The sequence below is a fragment of the Salarias fasciatus genome, assembly GCF_902148845.1.
Source record: "Salarias fasciatus chromosome 7 unlocalized genomic scaffold, fSalaFa1.1 super_scaffold_4, whole genome shotgun sequence".
Classification (NCBI taxonomy): Eukaryota; Metazoa; Chordata; class Actinopteri; order Blenniiformes; family Blenniidae; genus Salarias; species Salarias fasciatus.
In genome coordinates, this window is record NW_021941229.1 from 26,874,376 (window position 1) to 26,900,394 (window position 26,019).

Below are 26,019 nucleotides of genomic sequence, written 5' to 3' on the forward strand. Positions count from 1 at the left end.
TAACCATGGTAACCACAGTACCCAGCTGAGAGCAGGACAGAAGGACTCCGTGGCTCCACAGCTGGTAATCTGGTTAGTGTCACGATGCAGGAAGGAAGAACCGGCAGCCAGGTGAACCCGAAACTCCTTCTATTCCACCGTCACAGGAACGCAGGAACGCAGGAAGGAGCTGAGCTGAGCAGGCATGGACTCCACCAGGACTGAGGGCAGCAGAGCTTCAGCAGGTGAGGACGTTAGGGTGACAACGAGGCCGCAGACAGAAGGGCAGGGCAACCGACGAACCTGGCCCTGAGCGCCCCCATAAGGCCACGGGGGAGCAGGGCGGGACAGTTTGTTAGGGAGCTGATGACCTGATGACCTGGTTAGCTGGAGACCTGGTCAGCTGGTGAGCTGGTTAGTTGGTGAGCTGGTTAGCTGGTTGGTTGGTGAGCTGGTTAGCTGGTTGGTTGGTGAGCTGGTTAGCTGGTTAGCTCCCAACCTTGACTAACCTAATCCTAACCCTGAAATCCAGTCTTACCTTCATACCGGTCTGTCAAACAGTGATGACCAGCGAAGTGTCCTCACACACACACACACACACACACACAAACACACGCACACACACACACACACACACACACACACACACACCGTGTCCCCTCTGGTCTTCTCCATTTTTCTGCTTTTATGTTTCACAGCTTTCATTTATTACGCTTATTTTTAGGTGCTGCTCCGACGACACACACACACACACACAAACACACACACACACACACACACACACACACACACACACACACACACACACACACACACACACACACACACACACACACACAATTACTGTATGCATGCTAGATTATGAAACAATTGGCCCCTGCGTTTGGAGAAGTGCCCCCACACACACCTCCTCCCCCAGCAGAGAGCATCATCGTGTGTGTTTGTGTGTGTGTGTGTGTGTGTGTGTGTTTGTGTGTGTGTGTGTGTGTGTGTGGTCGGTGACACACTCACCGCCTTCTCCATCATTTCTGTTGATTCAGCTTCTCTTCCTCCGTCTTCAGTTTCTGCTGCTGCAGGAAATTTGAAGCCGTTTCTCCTCTGAAGACCCTCAGCAGCTTCTTCCTCTTCCTCCTTCCTCTTCTTCCTCTTCCTCCTTCTTCTCCTTCCTCTTCTTTGTCCTTCTTCTTCTTCCTCTTTCTCCTTCCTCGTCTTCTTCATGTTGGCTCGTCTTCCTCTTTCTTTCAGTCCATTGTTGGGACCTGAGCCACACCGTCATGATGATCAGGAATCATTCATGATTATTTAGGGGTCAGGGTCAGGGGTCAGGGGTCAGGGTTAGGGATGCTAACCCTCAGCATCTGCTGTTCTCCAGGCCCTGTGCTCAGACTCCAGGGTTCTCCGGGGAGCGGAGGAAGCTCCGCCTGCTGCTGGAACCAGCACTAGAGCCAGACCACCAGAACCAGACCAGAGCAGATCAGTTCTCAGCAGAACCGCTTCCAGCCTCCTCGTTCTGATTGGTTCACCGCCGCAGAGACCAGAGCAGGAGAACCTGGAACCGGTCTGATCAGAACCACACGTTCCGCGAGCAGCTGTGATGTCCTCACTTCCTGCCGCTCTGTGATTGGTCGGTCTTTAAGTGTCTGCTGTCTGATAATTAAACCTAATCAGCACCACTGAAGACCCGTCGCCATGGAAACAGCTCTCTCTCACACACACACACACACACACACACACACACTGTATTTCTCTGTCCTGCCACATCTTTTCACGCTCAGTTCACAGCTTCATCTTGAATCACTCACCTCAGGGTCATGACCCTGCTGGAGGTCAAAGGTCACAGTGAGCGGCGGGGGAGTCTGGTTTTTCATTCCAGCTCTCGTCACAGCAGATCGTTAATGAACTTTTACTGGTTTGAAGAAGTACGAGGAAGCTGTGACCTGAGGATGAGGAGGATGAGGATGAGGATGACGATGCTGAGAATGAAGATGTTGAGGATGAAGATAACGATGATGAGGATGATGATGCTGAGGAGGAAGACGATGATGCTGAGGATGAAGATGCTGAGGATAAAGATGATGAGGATGAAGATGATGCTGAGGATGATGATGCTGAGGATGAAGGAGCGGCCTGGTCAGGTGACCTCCAGCTGAGTCTCTGATTCTTTTAATGTTTGAGATTCAAATAAATCTCATTAGAAGTGTTGAAACACACACACACACACACACACACACACACACACACACACACACACACACACACACACACACACAGTTTCTTTTTCTTAGATTCACATTAAATGACTTTATTTTACAGAATGTCAACAAGAGAACAAAGAGCACAGCATGAGTGTGTGTGTGTGTGTGTGTGTGTGTGAGAGAGACCCTGTTTTCCTGTCAACCGTGTGTGTGTGTGTGACCCTGTTTGTGAAATCTGTGTGTGTATGTTCACTGTATGTGTGTGTGTGTGTGTGTGTGTGTGTGTGTGTGTGTGTGTGTGTGTGTGTGTGTGTGTGTGTATACTTGTACAGCTATAGTTGTAGGACCTTTTGTGAGCACCATGGGTTTATAACCTTACAAGTGAGGACCTTTCAGCCGGTCCTCACTATTCCACAGACCTTTTTAGGCCTTTTTGAGGTTCAGACTTGATTTCTGGTTTCGGGTTACAGTCGGGTTGAGGTCAGGTTTAGGGCTCAGGTCAGGGTCAGGCATTTGGGTGAGGGGTTAGGACATGCATTGTGTCAATAAGTGTCCTCACACCTATAGAAGTACAAACGTGTGTGTGTGTGTGTGTGTGTGTGTGTGTGTGTGTGTGTGTGCGTGTGTGTGTGTGTGTGTGTGTGGAGGATGTGTATATTATCTCACTCCAAAGTCCACCTCCTCCTCCTCTTCCTCCTCCTCCTCCTCCTCCAGAGCGGCGGCTGACCTGAGACTCCTCCATGGTGAACTCAGTCTTCGATGCTCAGACGTCTGTTGGTTGGCATTTAATGAGCGTGTGTGTGTGTGTGTGTGTGTGTGTGTGTGTGTGTGTGTGTGAGTTCAGATTGATGGGATGCAGAGTAGAAACACAGTCACAGAGACGAGGAGGACGGGAGGAGCTGGTGGCAGAACGCTGCTGCTGGGTCCTGCAGAGTCCTCTGAGTCCATGGAGCCCTGAGCCAGGAGAGCCTGGGGGGGGCGGGGGGGGGGGGGGGGGGGGGGGGGTGGAGAAGATAAGCTTACTGACAGCTGCATATTCAATTAATGTTACAGTAAAAAGTAAAAGTTCGTACTTGTGATTTGGATGGATGGATGATGAATGGATGGATGGATGGATGATGGATGGATGATGGATGGATGGATGGATGATGGCTGGATGGATGATGGATGGATGATGTATGGATGATGGATGGATGGATGATGGATGGATGATGGATGGATGATGGATGGATGGATGATGGCTGGATGATGGCTGGATGATGGATGGATGGATGGATGATGGCTGGATGATGGATGGATGATGGATGGATGATGGATGGATGGATGATGGCTGGATGATGGCTGGATGATGGATGGATGGATGGATGATGGCTGGATGATGGATGGATGGATGGATGATGGCTGGATGATGGCTGGATGATGGATGGATGGATGATGGATGGATGATGGATGGATGGATGGATGATGGCTGGATGATGGCTGGATGATGGATGATGGATGGATGATGGATGGATGGATGATGGCTGGATGATGGCTGGATGGATGATGGATGGATGATGGATGGATGATGGATGGATGGATGATGGATGGATGGATGATGGCTGGATGATGGCTGGATGATGGATGGATGGATGGATGATGGCTGGATGATGGATGGATGATGTATGGATGATGGATGGATGATGTATGGATGATGGATGGATGGATGATGGATGGATGATGGATGGATGATGGATGGATGGATGATGGCTGGATGATGGCTGGATGATGGATGGATGGATGGATGATGGCTGGATGATGGATGGATGGATGATGGATGGATGATGGATGGATGGATGATGGATGATGGATGTTTTTTAACGCGTTGGCGTCTTCGCCGCGGTGAACACATCCCTTTAACTCTCCGGCTCGGTTGATACAGCAGTCGTCTTCCTATTGTGGGGTCGTTGGTTCGATTCTCCATCTCCCGGCCATGTGCCAAAGTGTCCTTGGGCAAGACACTGAACCCCTAACTGCCCCCAGTGGACGGACTGAGCGCCTCCACTGGTGTGTGAATGTGTGTGAATGGGTGAATGTGATGATGAGCTCTGTTCAGACCCAGGCCCCGTTTCCATGGCAACCGTTTCATCTGAACAGGCGAAGCTTTTGGTGGATATTTCTGGGTGTGTTTCCAGAGCAACGGTCGGTTGTCAAGGCTCCAACTCCATCTCCACAGAAACACACCGAGGCGCAGGTCTCTGAAACTCTTCAGGCTCCGCCTCCAGGTGGACGGACGAAACGCTGACGATGCATTTTGAAATGGTTTCCGTGGAAACGTGGCCTCGGCTGTTCGGAGCTTTCAGACAATCAATGAAGCCGTTTCTCACCTCTTCACACTCAAAGTCCTCCGAAGAGACGCACTTCTGTCCCCCGTCCTGCCGAGACGAGCAGCAGGTCAGAAAACACCAAACAGATCACAGCAGAGATCCCAGAGATCGAACAGATCACAGCAGAGATCAAACAGATCACAGCAGAGATCCCAGAGATCAAACAGATCACATCAGAGATCCCAGAGATCAAACAGATCACAGCAGAGATCCCAGAGATCAAACAGATCACAGCAAAGGTCAAACAGATCACAGCAGAGATCCCAGAGATCGAACAGATCACAGCAGAGATCCCAGAGATCAAACAGATCACAGCAAAGGTCAAACAGATCACAGCAGAGATCCCAGAGATCAAACAGATCACAGCAGAGATCAGAGATCACTGCAGAGATCAAACCGATCACAGCAGAGACCACAGAGATCAAACAGATCACACAGATCACTGTAGAGATCAAAGACATCACAGCAGAGATCCCAGCAGTGTTCAGATCTCTGAGATAAGTTTGATCCCAGAGATCAACCTTGAATTCTTTCTGCAAGAAACACTCAAAGTACTGATTTTATGCTTTTTTCAGACTTTAAACCTTGATCAGTTTCAAGGTCAACATCTGGTCCAAACCAGGTCAACATCTGGTCCAAACCAGGTCAACATCTGGTCCAAACCAGGTCAACATCTGGTCCAAACCACGTCAACATCTGGTCCAAACCAGGTCAACATCTGGTCCAAACCAGGTCAACATCTGGTCCAAACCACGTCAACATCTGGTCCAAACCAGGTCAACATCTGGTCCAAACCAGTTCAGTTTAGACCTGTTCCAAACATTCCAGAATAGCAGAACCAGGACCTGGGACCATGCAGTCACGCTGCTCATTGGCTTTGGCCTAAATGAGGCTAAGCTAGTCATTTGTTGATCTTTGACCCTGCTAATCAGGTGATCAGAGCTAGAGTAAGCTAACAGAAGCTATGCTAAGATAATATAGCCACTTGACGAAGTGGTAATCTAGTCTCAGATTAGCTTAAAACACCCAGACGATACTTTGATCTTGATTTTAAATGACATGCTAAGCTAAGCTAAGCTAACGGCCGGCTGACCCCTGGTGTCAGACCTGCTCATTCTTCAGTTTTCTCAGTATTTCAGCAGTGAGAGGGAGAAGAGTGCAGCAGTTTGTGGAGCAACGTGTTCATCGAGGAGCTCGTCCATTATTCAGGCTTCAGCTCCACATAATGGATCGCAGTTCATCCGGCGTTTAACCCGCAACCCCACACCTCGTCCCGCTGCATAATGCATGCTGCTCCACTTTCCACCGCAAGCTAACGTCTGTCCTGACTGACAGCACTGCTGCAGCAGAGCAGGGCTGAACACTCCAGGAGGAAGATGCTCTATAATCTGATGCTAGAGGAGGAAGATGCTCTATAATCACGGCTAATGCTAAAGTTGCTAATTCAGTCTCAGGTGAGACTCACCTGCAGGTTGGCGCAGGTGGAGAACACACACGCCGTATCCAGGGGCTTGATGGCGTTGCTATGGAAGGAGGGGGCGGGCTTAGAGATGACGGGCGGCGGGAAGGTGGAGGCCGGCTCGGTCGCCGGCACAGGTCCTCCGTCCGAACCATAACCGAACGACAGGATGGCGTTTCCTGGAGAGAAGGTGGAGCCGTTACCAGAACCGGCGGTGCAGAGTCCTCCACCACTCCACCACCAGCCACCCGGCAGCGCCACCTCCACCAGGGGGGCGGGGCTGATGCTCACTGAGGCAGCTGTTGTGGGCGGAGCTGTGGGCGGGGCTGATACTCACTGAGGCAGCTGTTGTGGGCGGAGCTGTGGGCGGGGCTGATACTCACTGAGGCAGCTGTTGTGGGCGGAGCTGTGGGCGGGGCTGATACTCACTGAGGCAGCTGTTGTGGGTGAAGTCGCGGTGGAAGGCCTCACACTCCTCCTCCTGCGGACCTCCGCCTCTGCAGCTGCACCACAGGCTGAGGGTGATGTTGGACGGACTGTTGTCGCTGTAGTTCGGCGTCACGTCCGAGCCTGGGGGGGGGGGGGGGGGGGATGTGAGTGATGAGATTCTGCCTGAATAATAGTCAGTTTATCATGGGTTGGGGTACTGGGTTGGGGTACAGTGGGGGCGGGGCTCACCGATCAGACCCACGTAGGACATCAGGCAGCCGCGGTGGTTGTCGTGGGGACAGCCGCTCACGGTGTGAGGCGTCACCTGGCAGTTCAGGTGGAAGTCGGCCAGCCGAGACCTGCAGACACAGAGGAGGTCACCATGAGCAGGCTGGAACCCAGGACCGCGACGTCCCCTGGTACGGGTCGGGGACCGGGTCCTCACTTGTCTCGGATTTACGGGCCGAACAGCAGAGCAGAGAAATGGACTTCCTGGAGTCCCTGGAGGGGGTCAGGACAGTGGTCCGACTGGGGACTCCATGGTTCTCCTGGGGGTCTTCAAGGCCCACGTGGGCAGAGACAGTGAGACCTGGAGGGGGTCTGGACACACGGCCTCCCTGATCTGAACCCAGTGGGGTTCTGTTGTTGGACAACCTGTAGTGAGGGTCTGCTGGGACCGTCTGGTGGACCCTCTGTCAGCAGGGTTTTCAACTACCACCTCCAGGAGAGCTTGTCCCAGATCCTGAGGGATGCTGAGGACACCAAGTCCCAGTGGACCATGTCCTCCATGTCCTCCATGTTCTCCATGTTCTCCATGTTTTCCACCTCCAATGCTGCAGCAGCTGCTGGGAGCTGTGGTCTCCTGGTCTCCTGGTCTCCTGGTCTCCTGGTCTCCTGGTCTCCTGGTCTCCTGGTCTCCTGGTCTCCCGGTCTCCTGGTCTCCCGGTCTCCCGGTCTCCAGTTCTCCAGGTCTCCAGTTCTCCTGGTCTCCTGGTCTCCCGGTCTCCAGTTCTCCAGGTCTCCAGTTCTCCAGGTCTCCTGGTCTCCTGGTCTCATGGTCTCGTGGTCTCGTGGTCTCCTGGTCTCTGGTCTCGTGGTCTTGTGGTCTCCAGTTCTCCAGGTCTCCTGGTCTCCTGGTCTCCCGGTCTCCAGGTCTCATGGTCTCGTGGTCTTGTGGTCTCCTGATCTCAGGTCTCGTGGTCTTGTGGTCTCAGGTCTCCTGGTCTCCTGGTCTCCAGCTCTCCTGGTCTCAGGTCTCCTGGTCTCAGGTCTCCTGGTCTCAGGTCTCCTGGTCTCAGGTCTCCTGGTCTCAGGTCTCCTGGTCTCCGGTGCTGCCGTGGAGGAAACCCCAGGACCCGGTGGAGGAGACAGGAAGTAAGGACTGCCGTCCAGCTGAAGGAGTCCTGGAGAGTCCAGAATCAGCTGTCAGGAACCGGCAGAACAAGAGAACGTCAGCCGGAGCAGCTGTGGAGGCGAAACCTCTGGTCTGGAGGAGTCCAGGAGGACATGAGGAGGACTACCTGATGGCAAACCGTCCAGCGTCTCAGGAGGGACAGCAGGTCTCCAGTACTGTTCACAGTGGAGGAGGAGCTGCTGAGGACAGTGGAAGGAAGACTTCCAGGACCTCCTCAGGGGACCGGAGGATGTGGTCCAGCTACAGGGGGGTCAGACTCCTCAGCCTCCATGGGAAAGTCTGGTCCAGGTCCTGGATTCACCTGATAGTCCAGCCTCGGATCCAGGAAGAACTATGTGGTTTTGGTCCTGGTCCTGGAACCCTGGACTAGGTCTGGACCCCCTGAGGGCTTGTGGGGCTTCGCCCGACCCGACCAGATTTGGCAAAAGCAAAGACACACACACACACACACACACACACACACACACACACACACACACACACACACACACACACACACACACACACACACACACACACACACACACACACCCAGCAGTAGCAGCTTCCTGTGTGTGAGTGAATCCATTAATTAGAAGCAGCTCATAAATGATGAACGTCGGCTCCAAAACTCTGATTCACTGATTCATCAACAAAACCGTGAAGACGCTGGGAGGGACAGGGGGGACAGGGGGGACACGTAGGGACAGGGAGGGGACGGGGGGGACAGGGGGGATATGTAGGGACAGGGGGGGACAGGGGGGACATGTAGGGACAGGGAGGGGACGGGGGGACAGGGGGGACATGTAGGGACAGGGGGGGACAGGGGGGACAGGGGGGGACAGGGGGGACATGTAGGGACAGGGAGGGGACGGGGGGGGACAGGGGGGATATGTAGGGACAGGGGGGGACAGGGGGGACAGGGGGGGACAGGGGGGACATGTAGGGACAGGGAGGGGACGGGGGGGACGGGGGGGGACATGTAGGGACAGGGAGGGGACGGGGGGGACAGGGGGGACACGTAGGGACAGGGAGGGGACGGGGGGGACAGGGGGGGACAGTCCTGGCAAGAACCTCACGATGTGAAATGCATCACAACACTTTGGTCGCGATACGATGACATCACAATGAATTCTTCATCCCTCCATCCATCCATCATCCACCCATCCATCAATCATCCATCCATTCATCAATCTATCCACATACCCATCCATCCATTCATCCACCGCTCCACCCCTCCATCCATCTCTCAACCCATCCATCCATCCCTCCATCCATCCCTCCATCCATCCCTCCATCCATCCCTCCATCCATCCATCCACCCCTCCACTTCCCTATCATGGGTCTCTTGAGCTGCTCTGGTCTGGCCCGTCACCCGGGACCTGAGACATGTAGAGACAGCCGAGACATGTAGAGACAGCCGAGACATGTAGAGACAGCCGAGACATGTAGAGACAGCCGGGACATGTAGAGACAGCCGGGACATGTAGAGACAGCCGAGACATGTAGAGACAGCCGAGACATGTAGAGACAGCCGAGACATGTAGAGACAGCCGAGACATGTAGAGACAGCCGGGACATGTAGAGACAGCCGGGACATGTAGAGACAGCCGAGACATGTAGAGACAGCCGGGACATGTAGAGACAGCCGAGACATGTAGAGACAGGCAGCAATGTCCATCCTGTGCAGGTTCAGAGGTCAGCAAGGTCAAGTGGTAATGGATCCGTTGGATGCCGGCATCCCGGAGACGACATCCGACTTTATTGACGGCTGTGTGTGTGTGTGTGTGTGTATGTGTGTGTGTGTGTGTGTGTGTGTGTGAGTGTGTGTGTGTGTGTGTGTGTGTGTGTGTGTGTAAACGCACTTGCAGAGCGGCGAGGCGTGAATGAACCAACTGCTGGAGGTGGAGGAAAGCTGTGTGTGTGTGTGTGTGTGTGTGTGTGTGTGTGTGTGTGTGTGTGTGTGTGTGTGTGTGCGCAGCGGAGACGGAGCACAGAGTGATAGAACCGGGGGTGTAACCGGGGGCAACCGCATCCTGATGCTGAGCTGGAGTGGCAACTCATCACTGCACTAATATGTAGGTATGCTAACGAGCAGGTCCCACCCCAGGACACACACACACACACACACACACACACACACACACACACACACACACACACACACACACACACACACACACACACACACACACACACACACACACACACACTGAACTTCCTCTTTTATATCACAACACTTTTAGCCCAAACACAGTGCCACAGGTTTTCAGGTGAAAACAGAACTCCTGCAGCGTTTCAGCTGTTCGTTTCCACGGCAACGGACCTGGGACCAGCCAGCTGTGGTTCCAGGCCAGACCAGCGCTCTGAGTCTCTGTTCCTGCAGCGCTGACGGGCGAAGCAGCTCCGTCAGGGTCTGCCGTTCACAAGACGAACAAGGTGTTCTGAAAACAATGTCTGTTTCCATGGAAACAGCAGAAACTCGGAAAACGATGTAGTTTTCAGAACCAGGACCAGAGTTTCAGAAGCAGGAACAGAACCAGGAACAGGACCAAGACCAGAACCAGGAGCAGGACCAGGAGTAGAACCAGAGTTTCCATCATCAACAAGGAGCCTGAGTGTTTTCCTAAAGTTCCACCATCGCAGCTTTTTCAGAGCTGTTGAGCAACGCTGCGGTGTGAAGGAAGCAGTGCCGACGCTTCGCTGCTGAACCAGCCTGAACCAGCCTGAACCAGTCTGAACCAGCCTGAACCAGCCTGAACCAGCCTGAACCAGTCTGAACAAGCCTGAACGAGTCTGAACCAGCCTGAACCAGCCTGAACCAGCCTGAACCAGTCTGAACCAGTCTGAACCAGCCTGAACCAGTCTGAACAAGCCTGAACCAGCCTGAACCAGTCTGAACCAGCCTGAACCAGCCTGAACCAGCCTGAACCAGCCTGAACAAGCCTGAACGAGTCTGAACCAGTCTGAACAAGCCTGAACAAGCCTGAACGAGTCTGAACCAGTCTGAACCAGCCTGAACGAGTCTGAACCAGCCTGAACCAGCCTGAACCAGCCTGAACCAGTCTGAACCAGCCTGAACAAGCCTGAACAAGCCTGAACGAGTCTGAACCAGTCTGAACCAGCCTGAACGAGTCTGAACCAGTCTGAACCAGCCTGAACAAGCCTGAACAAGCCTGAACGAGTCTGAACCAGTCTGAACCAGCCTGAACGAGTCTGAACCAGCCTGAACCAGCCTGAACCAGCCTGAACCAGCCTGAACCAGTCTGAACCAGTCTGAACCAGCCTGAACCAGCCTGAACCAGCCTGAACGAGTCTGAACCAGCCTGAACCAGCCTGAACCAGTCTGAACCAGTCTGAACCAGCCTGAACCAGCCTGAACCAGCCTGAACCAGCCTGAACCAGTCTGAACCAGCCTGAACCAGCCTGAACCAGTCTGAACAAGCCTGAACCAGTCTGAACAAGCCTGAACCAGCCTGAACGAGTCTGAACCAGTCTGAACCAGCCTGAACCAGCCTGAACCAGCCTGAACCAGTCTGAACCAGCTTGAACCAGCCCAAAGGAGCCTAGCCTCTTATCTGTCCCAGCAGTCCAGGAGCCAGCCCCTCCCCCTCCTCCTGACCGGAACCAGACCTCGCTGAAAGCCACAGTCGGCGGTTCCTGGTTGGTCCGGCGCCGCCGCTCACCTGCAGAGGACATCGGAGCGGCAGGTGCGCCGCAGCTCCAGGCAGTTCGGTCGGTGCCTCTCCTGGTGCGAGCACGACGGCACGATGGTGCGGCGCCGGCGCTCGGCGCACGCCTGGTCCGGACACGAGCAGAACAGCAGCGGGTAGCTGAGCTCCCACGGAACCCGCTCGAAGAACTGCCGCAGCGCCTGCAACAGGAAGCAGAACGTACACTCACAGGAAGTAGGAACCAGACAAGAAAGTGCACAAACAGACCAGAGAGACATGACAAAACAGAGGGCATCGTCTGGAGACAGACAGGAAGGAGACGTTGCTTTCAGAGCGTTGCCATGTAAACGTGAAACTTTTCTGAACTGAAAAAGTGAAACGGATCCGTCGGATCAGGATGAGGCGTCGGACCGTCTGGGAATCCCACTGCAGACACGGATCGCTCACCTTCTGACATCTCTTCCGGCTGCAGGGCTCCTGATTGGGTGAGCCTGGCTGAGGGGGTGTGGTCTTGCTGCAGATGGAATTGTAGGCGGATCGCAGACGTTTGCACGTCTCGTTGAGGTTGCACGCCTTGGCCGCATCCAGACAGGGGTTACAGGGTTTCCCCGCCTCCGAGCAGGGGCTCATCCTGGAGAGGGAGGAGTCTGAGGGAGGAGGAGGAGGAGGAGGAGGAGTCAGTTACCACGATGAAGGTGGAGCCGTCAATCAGTCGAGCAACAGACGGCATTCAGGGAAGGAAACGGAAACGTTTGACCAGCGAGCGGAGAAAACCGAGCTGAAGATGAGCGGAGACAACTAGGGATGAGCCGAATACTCGTTTTAAACGAGTACTCGTTACGGATAATGCATTTTTTCCGAATCCGAGTACAGCCCGAGCATTGTCCGTCATTATTCGTCCTCGTGCTGATGGGAGATGCTCATTGGTCCTTCATTCTGCTCTGTGCTCCACCGAGACGACAGGATCCTTGTCAGAGAAGCAATCAGTGCTGGTAAATTAAAAATGCGGTATTTTATTTCTTTGTAGCTGCAATGTGCCTGAGGAAAACCTTATAAGGTTGAAACGTCGGGCGATTGTGCACGCTCTGGGTTTTTTTTCGGGGGTTTTTAAGTTTCGTTTTCCCTCGCGTTTTTTTTTTTTCCTTTTTTCTTTTCTTTTTTATAATAATGTGGGCTTGTGCTCCACTGGGAGGCTGTGATCTGTGGGAGAGAGATGATAACTGGACCGAGGTCCACGTCCCGGTCATGTCCTGGCACTACAGCCGCGGACATGACCAGGAAGCTCAGCAGGGGGGATGAGAGGTTTCCCTGGACGCCGGGGAGATTCCGGTGGGGATCATGGGGGGGGGGCATTCATACAATTAAAATATTCATGTTCTGACTCAATAAAAAATACTTGCTCTGTAAATAGTTCCTTTACTAATGTGACCAAAAATATTCAAATTTTATTTCTGAGGGTTTTGTGTGAATAAATAATCATTTATATAACTTTAAAAATATTCATGTTCTGACTAAAATAAAAAAAACAAACATCTGTACATTGAGACTGTTCTGTAAATAGTTTTCAAATAAAGAATCAATATAGCAACTTCTGAGCAATCCATATCAATTTCAGACTTAAAATAATGCACCAATTTCTGCCCCAGCCCAATTTCTGGTTAAACCACGCCCACTTCTGGTTTAGGCCACGCCCCCTCCGAGTACAGATACGGATACAGATAATTTGGATGGGTAAACAGATACAGATACAGATACAGATAGTGGTGTACTCGCTCATCCCTAGAGACAACTGGAGACACACGGAGAAGGTCCAGGAGACGATCAGAGGAGGAAGCGACCCGGGTTACCACGGCAACAGAGAACCGACGGGGTGACAACGTGATACGAAACAAAAATCACACAAAGGTAGATTAAATAAAAACTATCTGAAAAGAGGATGTTAGTCTAAACACTTGTTTCAAACTGGTTTCAAAGTGGTTCAAACTGGTTCAAACTGGTTTCAAACTGGTTCAAACTGGTTCAAACTAGTTTCAAACTGGTTCAAACTGGTTCAAACTAGTTTCAAACTGGTTCAAACTGGTTTTACGGTAGTTAGAGATCAGCTCTGGGTTCACCTTAGACTGTTTTCCTGCAGGTTTTAAACTGTTTTAAAACTGGTTCTGAATTGGTTGTGAACTGGTTTCAGACTGGTTCCAAAAGAATTATCCACTGGTTTGGTTCAGAATCAGAATTAGAATCAGATTCTGATTCTGAACCAAATCAGTAGACAATTATTTCTAGTCTTAGGTTAGTGGTTATAAAGTTAATTTACATCTGTTGAACTAGACACAGTCCGGTGTAGCAGGAATCTGCACACTGTGGACTGAGGGACCGAGCTGAGTGAACTACTTAAGACTGTTATCATGGTTAGCATGTAGCATGTAGCCTGAATTGCTGCTGGTGTGTCAGCAAATGTAGGCATGCTACATGTAGCTTTATTATGAAGTTCTATAGATTTATTCGCTGTTAAGCCTTGAACGTGTCATTGAACGATTTATTCCTGATGTCATGTCTCCGTCCTGGATGTGTGGACCGCTGTGAGGACACGTCCCTCTGGGAATAACTCGCTTCTAAATCAACATTTTTACTGTTTCACTTCAGCGTAGCTGCATCATAACTCCTGGTCTGTTCTCTGAATTCAACATGAATCGTCATTAAAAAGTCAGGAGCTCCTTCATTTACCGTCCTGCTGCTGAAACATGCAACGACCCACATCAGGCGCATTAGACGGGATGAAGAGGAACGGGGAGAGACGTGGACACAGCCAGAGAGAGACGGGGAAATTCCTGTACAGGCTGGAGTTTTCCCGAGTGCCCCTGAACGCATCGCCTCGCTTGTGGAACCTCGGCGGAGCCGGAGAGCCTTCATTTAGATTTCTGGACATAAGCTGTTAAATCCTGGCGCCTGATCTGCGGCGGCTTTGTCCCACTTCAAAGGCGGCGGTGTTTGGACGTGGAGAATGAGAATGTTCCGGCTGTCCCGCGGGACTCGAACGTGCCGAGGCTTTATCTGCAGCCCGGATGTGAAGAGTTTAACGGCAGAGCAGCATGTTGGAGCAGTCGACCTGAGCCGCCGCCGCTAGACGTCACGTTAGAAGACCAGCAGGAGGCCGACGCCATGCCGCTGCTGCAGCGGGCTAGCATAGCATAGAGTACTGTAGCATAGCATAATGTAGCATACCACAGCTTAGTGTAGCAGCACGTAGCAAAACGTAGTGTAGCATTGCATAGGTTAGCATAGAGTAATGTAGCATAATGTAGTGCAGCATAGCATAGCTTAGCATAGCGAAGCAGAGCATACACTAGCATAGCATCGCATAGCATAAGAAAGTGCAGATAGTATAGTTTAGCATAGCATAGCGTAGTTTACGCACAACAATTTCTGGTGAAAATGCTAAACTTCTGCTGCGTTTTGAGCGGTAAAAGCAGCAACGATCGGACTTTGTCGTCATGGAGACGGGCGAAAACAAGACTTTGTGGAAATGAGGGAAAACAGATTTTTGAAAACACTCGGAATGTGACGACGGCGAACGACAACAAGCCTGGTTCAGCCTGGTTCAGACCGGTTCAGACCGGTTCCAGATCGGTTCACACTGGTTCAGACTGGCTTCAGATCGGTTCAAACTGGTTCACACTGGTTCAAAGTGGTTCAGACTGGTTTTGGAATACTTTCATATTAACTTCAGAAAGGTTTCAGATTCATGTCAGACTGGTTCAGACTGGTTCACACTGGATCAAACTGGTTCACACGGCTTTTGGACTGGTTTCAGGCAATTTTCACACTTGTTTGAGACTAGTTTGATTCAATTCAGCTTCAATTCAGCTTTATTTATGAAGTGCCAATTACAACATGGTCGTTTCTAGACACTTTACAGAGAAACCCAACAGATCCACAGGAGCAGCATAAGCGGCTGTGGAAAGGAAAAACCCCCTTTTAACAGGAAGAACCCTGCAGAACCAGGCTCAGAGGAGCAGAACCCTGCAGAACCAGGCTCAGAGGAGGAGAACCCTGCAGAACCAGGCTCAGAGGAGAACCCTACAGAACCAGGCTCAGAGGAGGAAAACCCTGCAGAACCAGGCTCAGAGGAGGAGAACCCTGCAGAACCAGGCTCAGAGGAGGAGAACCCTGCAGAACCAGGCTCAGAGGAGGAGAACCCTGCAGAACCAGGCTCAGAGGAGAACCCTGCAGAACCAGGCTCAGAGGAGGACCCTGCAGAACCAGGCTCAGAGGAGGAGAACCCTGCAGAACCAGGCTCAGAGGAGGAGAACCCTGCAGAACCAGGCTCAGAGGAGGAGAACCCTGCAGAACCAGGCTCAGAGGAGAACCCTGCAGAACCAGGCTCAGAGGAGGACCCTGCAGAACCAGGCTCAGAGGAGGAGAACCCTGCAGAACCAGGCTCAGAGGAGGACCCTGCAGAACCAGGCTCAGAGGAGGAAAACCCTGCAGAACCAGGTGCATAGGTGGCGGCTTTCTGCTGTTCCGGTTGGGGTGAGGGGACATAGAGAGGAGATAGGACAGACAGGTTCTTGTATCTACATACAGTTCATATATAAACACAGGGTTTGATGCTGGCTTCAGACCAGCTTCAGACCAGTTTCAGACCAGCTTCAGACCAGTTTCACCTTGAAAATGTCAAACAGAGCGAACGCCTCGACACGTGCTACACTTTCTTCCTTTTGACTGCCGTCCATCCAGCTGTTGAACCCTCAACCTGCTAGCAGCACCGCCTCCGCCTCCACCCGAATACGACACCCCACCCCTGAAGTGGCGGAGGAGGACGAGGAGAAACGGTGCAGTAAAAACGGGGTTTTTAGAGTTCTATATGTAGATATATGAAGAGGAGAGAATCCAGAATCCAGGCCAGGAGGATGGGCCAATTAGAGCGCTGCCCCAGGTCGTCCTGTTATCTCCCTCACACACAGCGCTCTGCTGCCCCGAGGAACACACACACACACACACACACACACACACACACACACACACACACACACACACACACACACACACACACACACACACACACACACACTGTTTTATTTAAACTGTTACAGATTTGTAGAGACGAGCAGAACGCTGCTGAGACGAGATGTAACAAGGTCAGAGACAGAACCTCAGGAGGGACGGAGACCAAGACATGGAGAGACACGGAGAGACAGAGAGACATATGGAGAGACATGGAGAGACAGAGAGACATATGGAGAGACATGGAGAGACACAGACAGACGTGGAGAGACAGAGAGAGACACAGAGACATGGAAAGATATGGAGACACACAAAGAGACATTGAGAGGCACGGAGAGACATGAAGAGACAGAGGAATGTGTGGAGACATGAAGAGACATGGAGAGACACAATGAGACATGGAGAGACAGAGACATTTGGAGAGACATGAGAGACGTGGAGGGTGTTTCTATGAATGTCTCTGTCTCATACTGTCCTGCAGACGGACATTTGTTGGACGGTTGTTGACACTCTGGTGCTTTCAGAACGTTCTGTGGAGAACCCAGAAGAGCTCCGCTCCGTCTGACTGCAGGCTGTTTACGGAACAGGACAACGTCCTCAAGGGAAAATGTCTCAGTTTCCACAGCAACGGTTCGCCGAGCCACAACAACACAACTTCAGGAGAACCCTCCAAATCCATTCGTTAGTAGACCCAAAGAAGACCTGGTCCAGGTCCTGAACCTCTGCTCCTGAACCTCTGCCTCTGTTTTCAGGGTTTCTGCTGTTTCCATGGAAACAGTTTCTTTAAAAAGTTGCCTTTTGAACGTGAAACTTTTCTGAAAACAAAAACGCTGATTTATATTAACGTGGTTTAACCGGGACCCGGTGGTCTTCCTGACAGTAGCAGAAAGATCCGGTTCCTTCCCGGTCTGAGCCGACCCTTCAGGTTCTCCTCCCTCCTTCTGCCCCCTGGTGGTCTCCACAGAAACTGCACCAGCATGTAGCATCGAGCTAATAAACCAGCCAGACGTCTGCGAGCCGACATAAACCAAAGATCAAAGTGAAGAGTGGAACCATTCCTTTGGTCTACTGTATCCTAAGTGAGAACCATGAAGAGACAGTGAGACGGATCATGCTAATGCTAACAACCCGATAAGGAAGCGGCTGAATCTGTGCTAATGCTAACAACCAGCTAGGAAGAGGCTGATTTTGTGCTAATGCTAACAACATGCTAAGGAAGTGACTGATTCTGTGCTAATGCTAATGAGCCACTAAGGAAGCGATTCATTCTGTGCTAATGCTAACAACCCGCTAAAGAGTCGTCTAAAAACAGTTGACTGCTTTAGAACCACGTCACTGAAAAGCTGCTGCTCAAAGTTCAAACTGTTAAAGGTGCTGTCGGCAGGATTCCGCATCTCCGCCATCTTGCTTAGGGTTACCTAAGCAAGATGGCGATTTGACCCATCTAAGATGGCGATTTGAAACCCAGCACAGCCAATCCTGTCCTGTTTTCGCTGACATCACGCCCTTAAGCAAGTTAAGCCCCTCCCACAAGAACGTGCGACGAACGCCCCTCAACCAATCACTGTAAGAGCCTCAGGGGCTCTTCTGATTGGTCAAAGATACCTGGAGCTGTCGAGATTCCTTTTCAGCTCAGAACAGAGACAGATGGAAACGCTGCGCCCTCGCGGTAGAGCAGTGATGCTGCACTCCTAAAGGATTATCAATGGGTACTCTAACATTTAATCCAAAGAAAACAGAAAAATTAGCATTGACGAGCAAAATCCTGCCTACAGCAGCTTTAACTGGCTGAAACTGGTTTTCTAGATTGGCGTGAAGTGACGTCTGATTGGTGAAAGCTGTTTGACACCTGCTTCTGATTGGTTAAAACTGGTTTCTGATTGATTGAAACTGACTGTTTAAACCTGGTTTCTGATTGGTTGGAACTGGTTCCTGGTTAGATGAAGTTTCCTGAAACTGTTTTCAAACTGGAATAAACTGGTTTCTGACGGGTTTAAACTGGCTTCTGATTGGTTTGTAACATTTCTGATTAGCGGAAGCTCGTTGAAACTGATTTCTGATTGGCTGAGTCTTGTTGAAACTGATTTCTGATTGGCTGAAGCCGGTTCAAACTGGTATATTACTGGTTTGCCGTGGTTTCTGACTGAAGCTGGATTCTGACAAGCTGAAGTTGGCTGAGACTGGTGTCTGACTGGGTTAAACTGATTTGTGATTGGTTAAAATTGGTTTTTGATTGAAGTGAATTGAAACTGGTTTCTGATCGGTTTAAAGTGGTTCCTGACTGGTTGAAACTGGTTTCTGATTATCTGAAGCTGGTTGAAACTGGTTTAAACTGCTTTTTGACAGATCAAAGCTGGTTGAAACTGGTTTAAACTGCTTTTTGACAGATCAAAGCTGGTTGAAACTGGTTTCTGACTGGTTAAAGCTGGTTTGTGACTGATTGAAGCTGCTTGGTTGAATCTCATTATAACTGGTTTCTGATTGGCTGAAGCTGGTTGAAACTGGTTTTTCTTACAGGTTTAAGTTGTTTTTTAAATTGGTTAAGCTGATTGACACTGGTATTTTACTGGTGTAACGAGGTTTCTGACTGATTGACGCTGGATTCTGATCAGCTGAAGTTGGTTGAAATTTGTTTTTGATTGGCTAAACTGGTTGGTATTGGTTAAATCTGGTGAAATTGGTATCTGACCGGTTTAAACTCATTTCAGATTAGCAGAAGTTGTTTGAAACTGGTTTCTGACAGGTTTAAACAGCTTTTGATTGGTTAAAGCGGGTTGAAACTGGCGTCTAACTTGTTTAAAGTGGTTTCTGACTGGTTGAAGCTGGTTGCTGATCAGCTAAAGCTGGTTAAAACTGGTTTAAGCTGGTTTTTGACTGATTGAAGCTGGTTGAAATTGGTTTCTCACTGGTTTAAGCTGGTTTTTGACTAAACGGAGGTGGTTTCTCACTGGAAGAAACTGCTTTGTGATTGATTGAGGCTGGTTTGTGATTGGTGGAAGCTGGTTTCTGACTGGCTCAGCATGGTGTGGACCGGGGTTTATCCGTTTGCTCCAGAAAAGAACCGAGAAACCTTCACAGAACACGTTTAGATTTCAAAATCAGGTGTGTTTGTGCCAAATTATTCTCTGTACTGCTACTTTTACAGCGGCACATCACTCTCCAAACACACACGCATGCACGCACGCACACACACACACAGTCACAAACAGTCGTCACGGCTTGCCTTCCCCTCCAATCAATTGGTGACACTCTTGTCTGAAACATACTTTAATGTTCCAGGGCTCTTTCTTCTGCCTCCACTGTTTAACACACTTCGGTATTATCCTCTTATCTCCCCCCCCTCCCCCCCCCCCCCACCCCGCCCCCCGCCGCCCGCCCCCCCTCAGTGGGCTCCTGTTATCTCCCGCTGCGTTCGCCTCACCCTCGGCGCTCGCCGGTCCGGCGCCGCCTGATCCGACGGCGGCGGCGTGACGAGCGGACGCCGTGTTTCAGCCGCGTTATTGGAAATAATTGAGATGTAACACGCCACCTGCTCCGCCGCCGCCGCCCCCCCCCGCCGCCTCCTCCACTTCCGTGTTTGTGTGTCTGTGTGTGTGAGATAGGCTGGGGGGAAAAAAAGAGCTTTTGAAGTTTCATTGGTCGCAACTCCGACCGTGTTTGTACTCGTGTTAATCTGAGAGAGCAGGAGGCAATTTACAGAGCGGCCAGGCTATTTCACAGCTGTTTGACCACACACACACACACACACACACACACACACACACACACACACACACACACACACACTTACTTTAAGGAGTGTTTAAATGTCAGATGCCCCAAGCAGTACATCGTCATTTACTCTTCGTGTGTGTGTGTGTGTGTGTGTGTGTGTGTGTGTGTGTGTGTGTGTGTGTGTGTGTGTGTGTGTGTGTGTGTGTGCTGTGGGCCTGGACCTATTTACACACACACACTCCGGGGCCTATCGTCCTTGCGGGGACCACAGATTGAGCCTCTGGTGTGAATCCAGCTGTGGGCAGCGGCGCCTCGTCTCGGCTCTGATTGGTCGAATCGTCCGGAACCACCAGCCGGCCTCGAGAACCCGCTCTGTGATCAGATTAAATGATCTCAGCATATAAAACCAATTTATCTCCAATGAAATCTGTTCAGAAGATCCAGGAAGTACAACAACAAGTCGTCCCGAAAAACCTCTTGATCCATAAAAGAATTCATGAACAAAAACTCTAACAATCTGAAAAAGAACCTTTTGTCTGAAACAAAGAAAATGTGGCTAAAAAAAAACATTTCTTCAGGAAGATGAAACACACACACACACACACACACGCGTCCTTTTTTTTTCAGGTCAGAGTGTGTGAGAGGCGAGACGGCGGCGGTTTATGGCTTCACTCAGAGTAAATGTGAAATAATTGCTGTGAGACGTTGGACGGACGGCGGCGGAGACGGCACCGTCGTCACGGTAACGCAGAGACGTGTGTTTGGTGGAGGCGGTTCAGAGCGGGAAACATGACAGAGTTTGAGCTGCGGGAGAGAGAGAGAGAGAGAGAGAGAGAGAGAGAGAGAGAGGGAGCTGGTCTCCAGCAGGTCAGGAGGTTCTGGGCTCTCATTGGTTCACCTGAGATGATGGAGGCGTGTCTGAACTCCTCGGAGAAGTGGATCGGCTCGTATGGAGACGTCTCGTAGAACTCTTCACCTGAAACACAACAGAGGAGCGTCAGAGACCAGAACCCGGGAACCAGAACCCAGTACCAGTGACTAGAACCCAGTACCAGTAACTACCGCCCGGTACTGGTACCTATAACTGAGTACCGGTAACTATAATCTATCACCACTGAGTAGAATCCAGTACTACAAACTAGAATTCTGTAACTAAACCAAGTCCCAGTAACTAGAATCCAGTAACTAAAACCAGGTAAATGTAACTGGAATCCAATACCAGGGACTTCATTCAGTACCAGTAACTAGAACCCAGTATCTGAGATCCAGTCTAACAGAACGTAGTTCTGGAGGCTGCAAAGCAGAACCCAGCAGAGAACCCAGCAGCAGGAGCAACCAACTGAAGTTCCAGTCAAAACAACCTAAAAATGATAAACTGGAAAAAATAAAAATCAACCCGAACACGAGCTGTGACCCAGAACCCGGATTCTAAAACGCTGTGGATTCTGGGTGTAAAACAAGATTCGATGCACCTAGAAATGAGCAGAAACGTTCGCTTCAGGAACCAGCTGGAACGTTGCTTCAGTGGATTCCCCTCAACTCCCGCCCTGGACACGCCCACTTTCTACCATCCTGAATATTCTGCCTGCTGATCAATGGTGGCAGAGAAAAAAAAAACCGTTTAACAGAGAGTGAAACTGAAGCACTTGTGGGACGGGTGGAGGAGGCAGAGGTGGAGGAGGAGGAGGAGAAAGTGGGGGTGGAAGCAGGAAACTGATATTTAGTGGAAACAGTGGAATCACTATAAAAGAAAATCAAGTGAACAGCAGCAAGTGGTCATCGAGTGGAGCAGGAAGTGGAGGAGGAAGCGGAGCAGGAAGTGGAGCAGGAAGTGGAATAGGAAGTGGAGCAGGAAGTGGAGCAGGAAGCGAAGCAGGAAGAGGAGCAGGAAGCGAAGCAGGAAGAGGAGCAGGAAGTGGAGCAGGAAGTGGAGCAGGAAGCGAAGCAGGAAGTGGAGCAGGAAGTGGAATAGGAAGTGGAGCAGGAAGTGGAGCAGGAAGCGAAGCAGGAAGAGGAGCAGGAAGCGAAGCAGGAAGAGGAGCAGGAAGAGGAGCAGGAAGTGGAGCAGGAAGTGGAGCAGGAAGCGAAGCAGGAAGTGGAGCAGGAAGCGAAGCAGGAAGAGGAGCAGGAAGTGGAGCAGGAAGTGGAGGAGGAAGTGGTGTATGCATCTTTGAGGCCATGTGTTGAGCACAAGCCCCGTCTAGAAGAGTCCCCTGGTCTTTAGAGACTTGAATTGCTCAGGCGAAGCTAAGCTAACGTTAGCGCCGTCAGGTCGCAGCAGCTGACTGAACGGCAGGAACAGAAAGAGGAAGGAAGTTTTCGGAGCCTGTCCTGGAAGCAGAGCGTCTTTCTGTCCGCCAGCAGCCTGAACACGAGCGTGGAGAAGAATCCACAAGCAGCCGGCGCCATGTTGACGCCGGAGCTTAGCCGTGATCAAAGAGCTGTTTTGGTTCCGTCTCTAACGGGAGCGAACGGAGGATTACGCCAGTTTATCCTGCAGGTAAACACTCGACACACCGTCTGACATTTCCACTGCGATCCAGACACTTCTGTCTTTAATCTGAGCAGGTTAGCGCCGGCAGAGCCGCCTGCCGAGCCCCCCAGCCCTGCCCTCCATTCACTCTACGCTCATTTGCCACCCGTGAACATTTAACTGGCGTTCAGCGGCGGCGCGGCGGCGACTCGTTCCACCGGCGCTGCTGCAGCTGATATAGTGAGAGAGCGGAGATCTCCGCACACTGAGCAGCTTATTTATGTTAGCATACAGCTGCTAACTCAATTTCATCATCCAGCATCACACATTAGCATTAGCTTTGATCACCGATTTTGACATATTAGCATTAGAATGACTGACTTCCTGCTATCACCCATTTTCAGATGTGAACAGTAGAACTGCTGACTCAGTTTGCCCACATTAGCATTAGCAGTGCAGATTCACTGTAGCCACTGATTTTCATACGTTAGCATTCAAGATTCTAACTCTGATCATCTATTCTTGACATGTTAGCATTGGAGTTGCTAACTTACGTGGCTCTTCTGTTTTAAAAAATTGGCTTCAGAATTTCAGACTGTAATCGTCCATTTTCAGATGCTAGCATTAGAGCTGCTGACTCACTCATCATGAGAGCATTAGCATTTCTAACTCACTGGGATCCATTTTCATCAATGACGATTCGAGTTTTTAACTCTCACTGATCAAGCATTTTCCCATGTTAGCATTAGCACTGCTAACTCCTGTCGATCATCCATTTTGACACGTTAGCATTAGCACGGCTAACTCGTGTCAATCATCTGTTTTTATAAGTTAGCATTGTAGCCAGCAGCTCGCGCTTGGTAGCGGTTAGCATGCTGCTCCTCCAGTCTGTTGCAGCGCTGCCCTGGATTCACACCGGCGTCGTTTGTCACCCGTGAAAATTCTTGTGGCATTTAGCATCGCCGCGGCGACCCGCTGTTCAGCTGGCGTCGCTCCCGTAGCTGCAGAGCCGAGACGGCAACGTCCTGCTGAGCTGCAGCTGCTGAGCAACAGAGCTAAATGAAGCTCCGCCGGAGACAAACGAGGCCACGGCAACTTCAGACAGCAACCACAGAGAGAGCAACTAGATACAGCAACCACAGAGAGAGCAACTAGATACAGCAACCACAGAGAGAGCAACTAGATACAGCAACCACAGAGAGAGCAACTAGATACAGCAATCAGAGACAGAAACTTGTTACAGAGCAACTAGATACAGCAACCATCCGGTCAGAACAACAAGATGCAGCAACCGCCAAGACAGAGCAAGTAGATATAGAGCAACTGCATACAGAAACTTTCCATCAGGGGGCGATGATGTTGGTTTCAAAATGAACCGGAGTCCCACTAGAACCCGTTCAGAAACACTTTATTTCAGACAGCAAACAAACATTAAAGCCTGGTTTTTGTCTTTATCACCAGTTTCTAGAACCGTGTCAACTGGACCAGACTCTCCGAGCCGCCGCAACAGAGCGTCTTCTGTTTTGGCCCCAAAGTTGCAGAACGAGCTGCCACTGTGCATCAGACGGGGCCTCGCCGTCCATTTTTAAAAAAAAAATTCCAAAAAGATCTTAAGGCACATTTTCATTCCATGGATTTTAACTCATCCTGAGACCCGGCTCCTGTTTTTGCCGTCGTGTTTTATCGTCCACTTCAAGCTTTAAGACTGTGAACCAACAGCAGCTGTTTTTCAGGTGCTTTAAAGCTGAAGGTCATGTGATGCGGTCATGTGACAGGCTCCACCAATCACAGTGACATCCAGTTTCAAGTGTTCAATATGGATGACGTCACGCTAGCCCCGCCCTTCTTTTATAAACAGCCAATTACATGACGGTTGGATGACGTGGGAATGGGAGTGTGTTTGGGGTAGGGTTGACTTTGTGTGTGTGTGTGTGTGTGTGTGTGTGTGTGTGTGTGTGTGTGTGTGTGTGTGTGTACGTGCTTGCTAGTGTGTGTGTATGAGTGTGTCAGAATGTGGGGGTGTTTGGTTTAGGGATGAGTGGTTGTGTGTGTGTGAGAGTGTGTGTGTGTGTGTGTGTCAGTGTGAGTGAGTGGGTGTGAGTGTTGGGGCGAGGGGGAGTGAGGTGGGAGAGGACAGGGTGGGAGGGGTGGATCGGGGGGTGGATGGGCAGGGCGGGGGGGTGATGCCCTGGACCTCGGGGTGCGTGGCTGGAGCGCTGGGGGGTGTACTGGCCTGGGGTGGGTAGCCGCCCGTGTGGGCCGGTTCTCCCGGGGGGGGTCATGGCCCTCCGCCTGTGTGGGGGGGTCGGCTCTTGGGCTCTTGGGCCTTGGGCTCTCGGCCCTGCCCGCCCCGGGGTGGACCGGCTCCTGCCGGTCGTGGCTCCGTGGGGCCCGGGCCCCGGGGCCGCCGGGGTCCCCGGCCGGGGCTTTCCTCTGCCCCGTTTCTGGACCGGAGCGGGGGCGTCTGCCTGGGGGGGCGGCTTGGATCCGGGCTCTGTGATGACCGCCGGCTGTCTGGGCTCTGAGGGCCTCTCTGGCCTGCTTCTGGCCTTCTCAGAGGTCAGAGGTCATATCTGCATGATCACTATCGCCATCACTGGCACCATCATATTCACATGATCACGTTGATCTTTAATCACTCTTCACATACTGGGTTACCTTGTCTTCTTGTGGTGGTTAGAATAATGGTGATCTGTAGCAGACCTCTCTTGATGCACGCCCCGAGTTTACTACTAGTTACTGCTAGTTACTAGTCTGTTCACTACTATAGTTCGTCGAAGGAAAAAAAAAATTATATAAATGTATGGTTCTGTCAGTTTCTGTGTTGGTTGTCGGCTCTGTTTTGGTGTTGTCTAGATTGGGGGTTTGGGATGGTTCTTGGTTGCGTGTGGTGCGTCGACAACACTGTTTTGCATTTGTTGTGAATTTGTACATAGGTTGTGCCCCCCCCTGTTCTCCCTCTCTTTTTCTCTCTCTCTTTTCTGTCTCTCGCTCTCTGAGCGTCTCCGTCCCGGTCCTGTCCTCAGCCATGCCGGATGCCAGCTTTAAATAAAGGCAGCAGCAGGGGAGACTCAGTCTCGTCCTGCTGCTAATATTAAAATCTGTTCGGACAGTAAAAGGCTACAATCAGACAATATTGCACGCCCAGCTGCCGAACAGGACAAGGGGAAAATAAAATAAACAGCCAATTAGAACACTATAGATGATGCCACACTAGCTCCGCCCATCTTTTATATACAGCCATTCCCATTTGTCCCAGAGCCTGCAATCCCATTTGAAGGGACACGTGGGGAGGCTACATGTACGCGGGAGAAGGCGGTTGTGGACGCAGCAGTG

At 51.2% G+C, this 26,019-nt stretch overlaps 1 protein-coding gene across 1 annotated transcript in view; it reads right to left on the minus strand.

Annotated features, from left to right (window-relative positions):
- Positions 1-2,329: 2,329 nt before the first annotated feature.
- gfra2b (GDNF family receptor alpha 2b) overlaps positions 2,330-26,019 on the minus strand; it is a 56,662-nt gene continuing 32,972 nt past the window's right edge. The window contains exons 2-10 of the mRNA XM_030084225.1: positions 21,109-21,186; positions 11,943-12,142; positions 11,508-11,695; positions 6,678-6,787; positions 6,429-6,569; positions 6,006-6,178; positions 4,541-4,588; positions 2,970-3,143; positions 2,330-2,356 (exon numbers count right to left, since the gene is read on the minus strand). Coding sequence (XP_029940085.1) covers positions 3,015-3,143; positions 4,541-4,588; positions 6,006-6,178; positions 6,429-6,569; positions 6,678-6,787; positions 11,508-11,695; positions 11,943-12,142; positions 21,109-21,186 — 1,067 coding nt within the window. The 3' untranslated portion in view covers positions 2,330-2,356; positions 2,970-3,014. The remainder of the gene's footprint in view (positions 2,357-2,969; positions 3,144-4,540; positions 4,589-6,005; positions 6,179-6,428; positions 6,570-6,677; positions 6,788-11,507; positions 11,696-11,942; positions 12,143-21,108; positions 21,187-26,019) is intronic.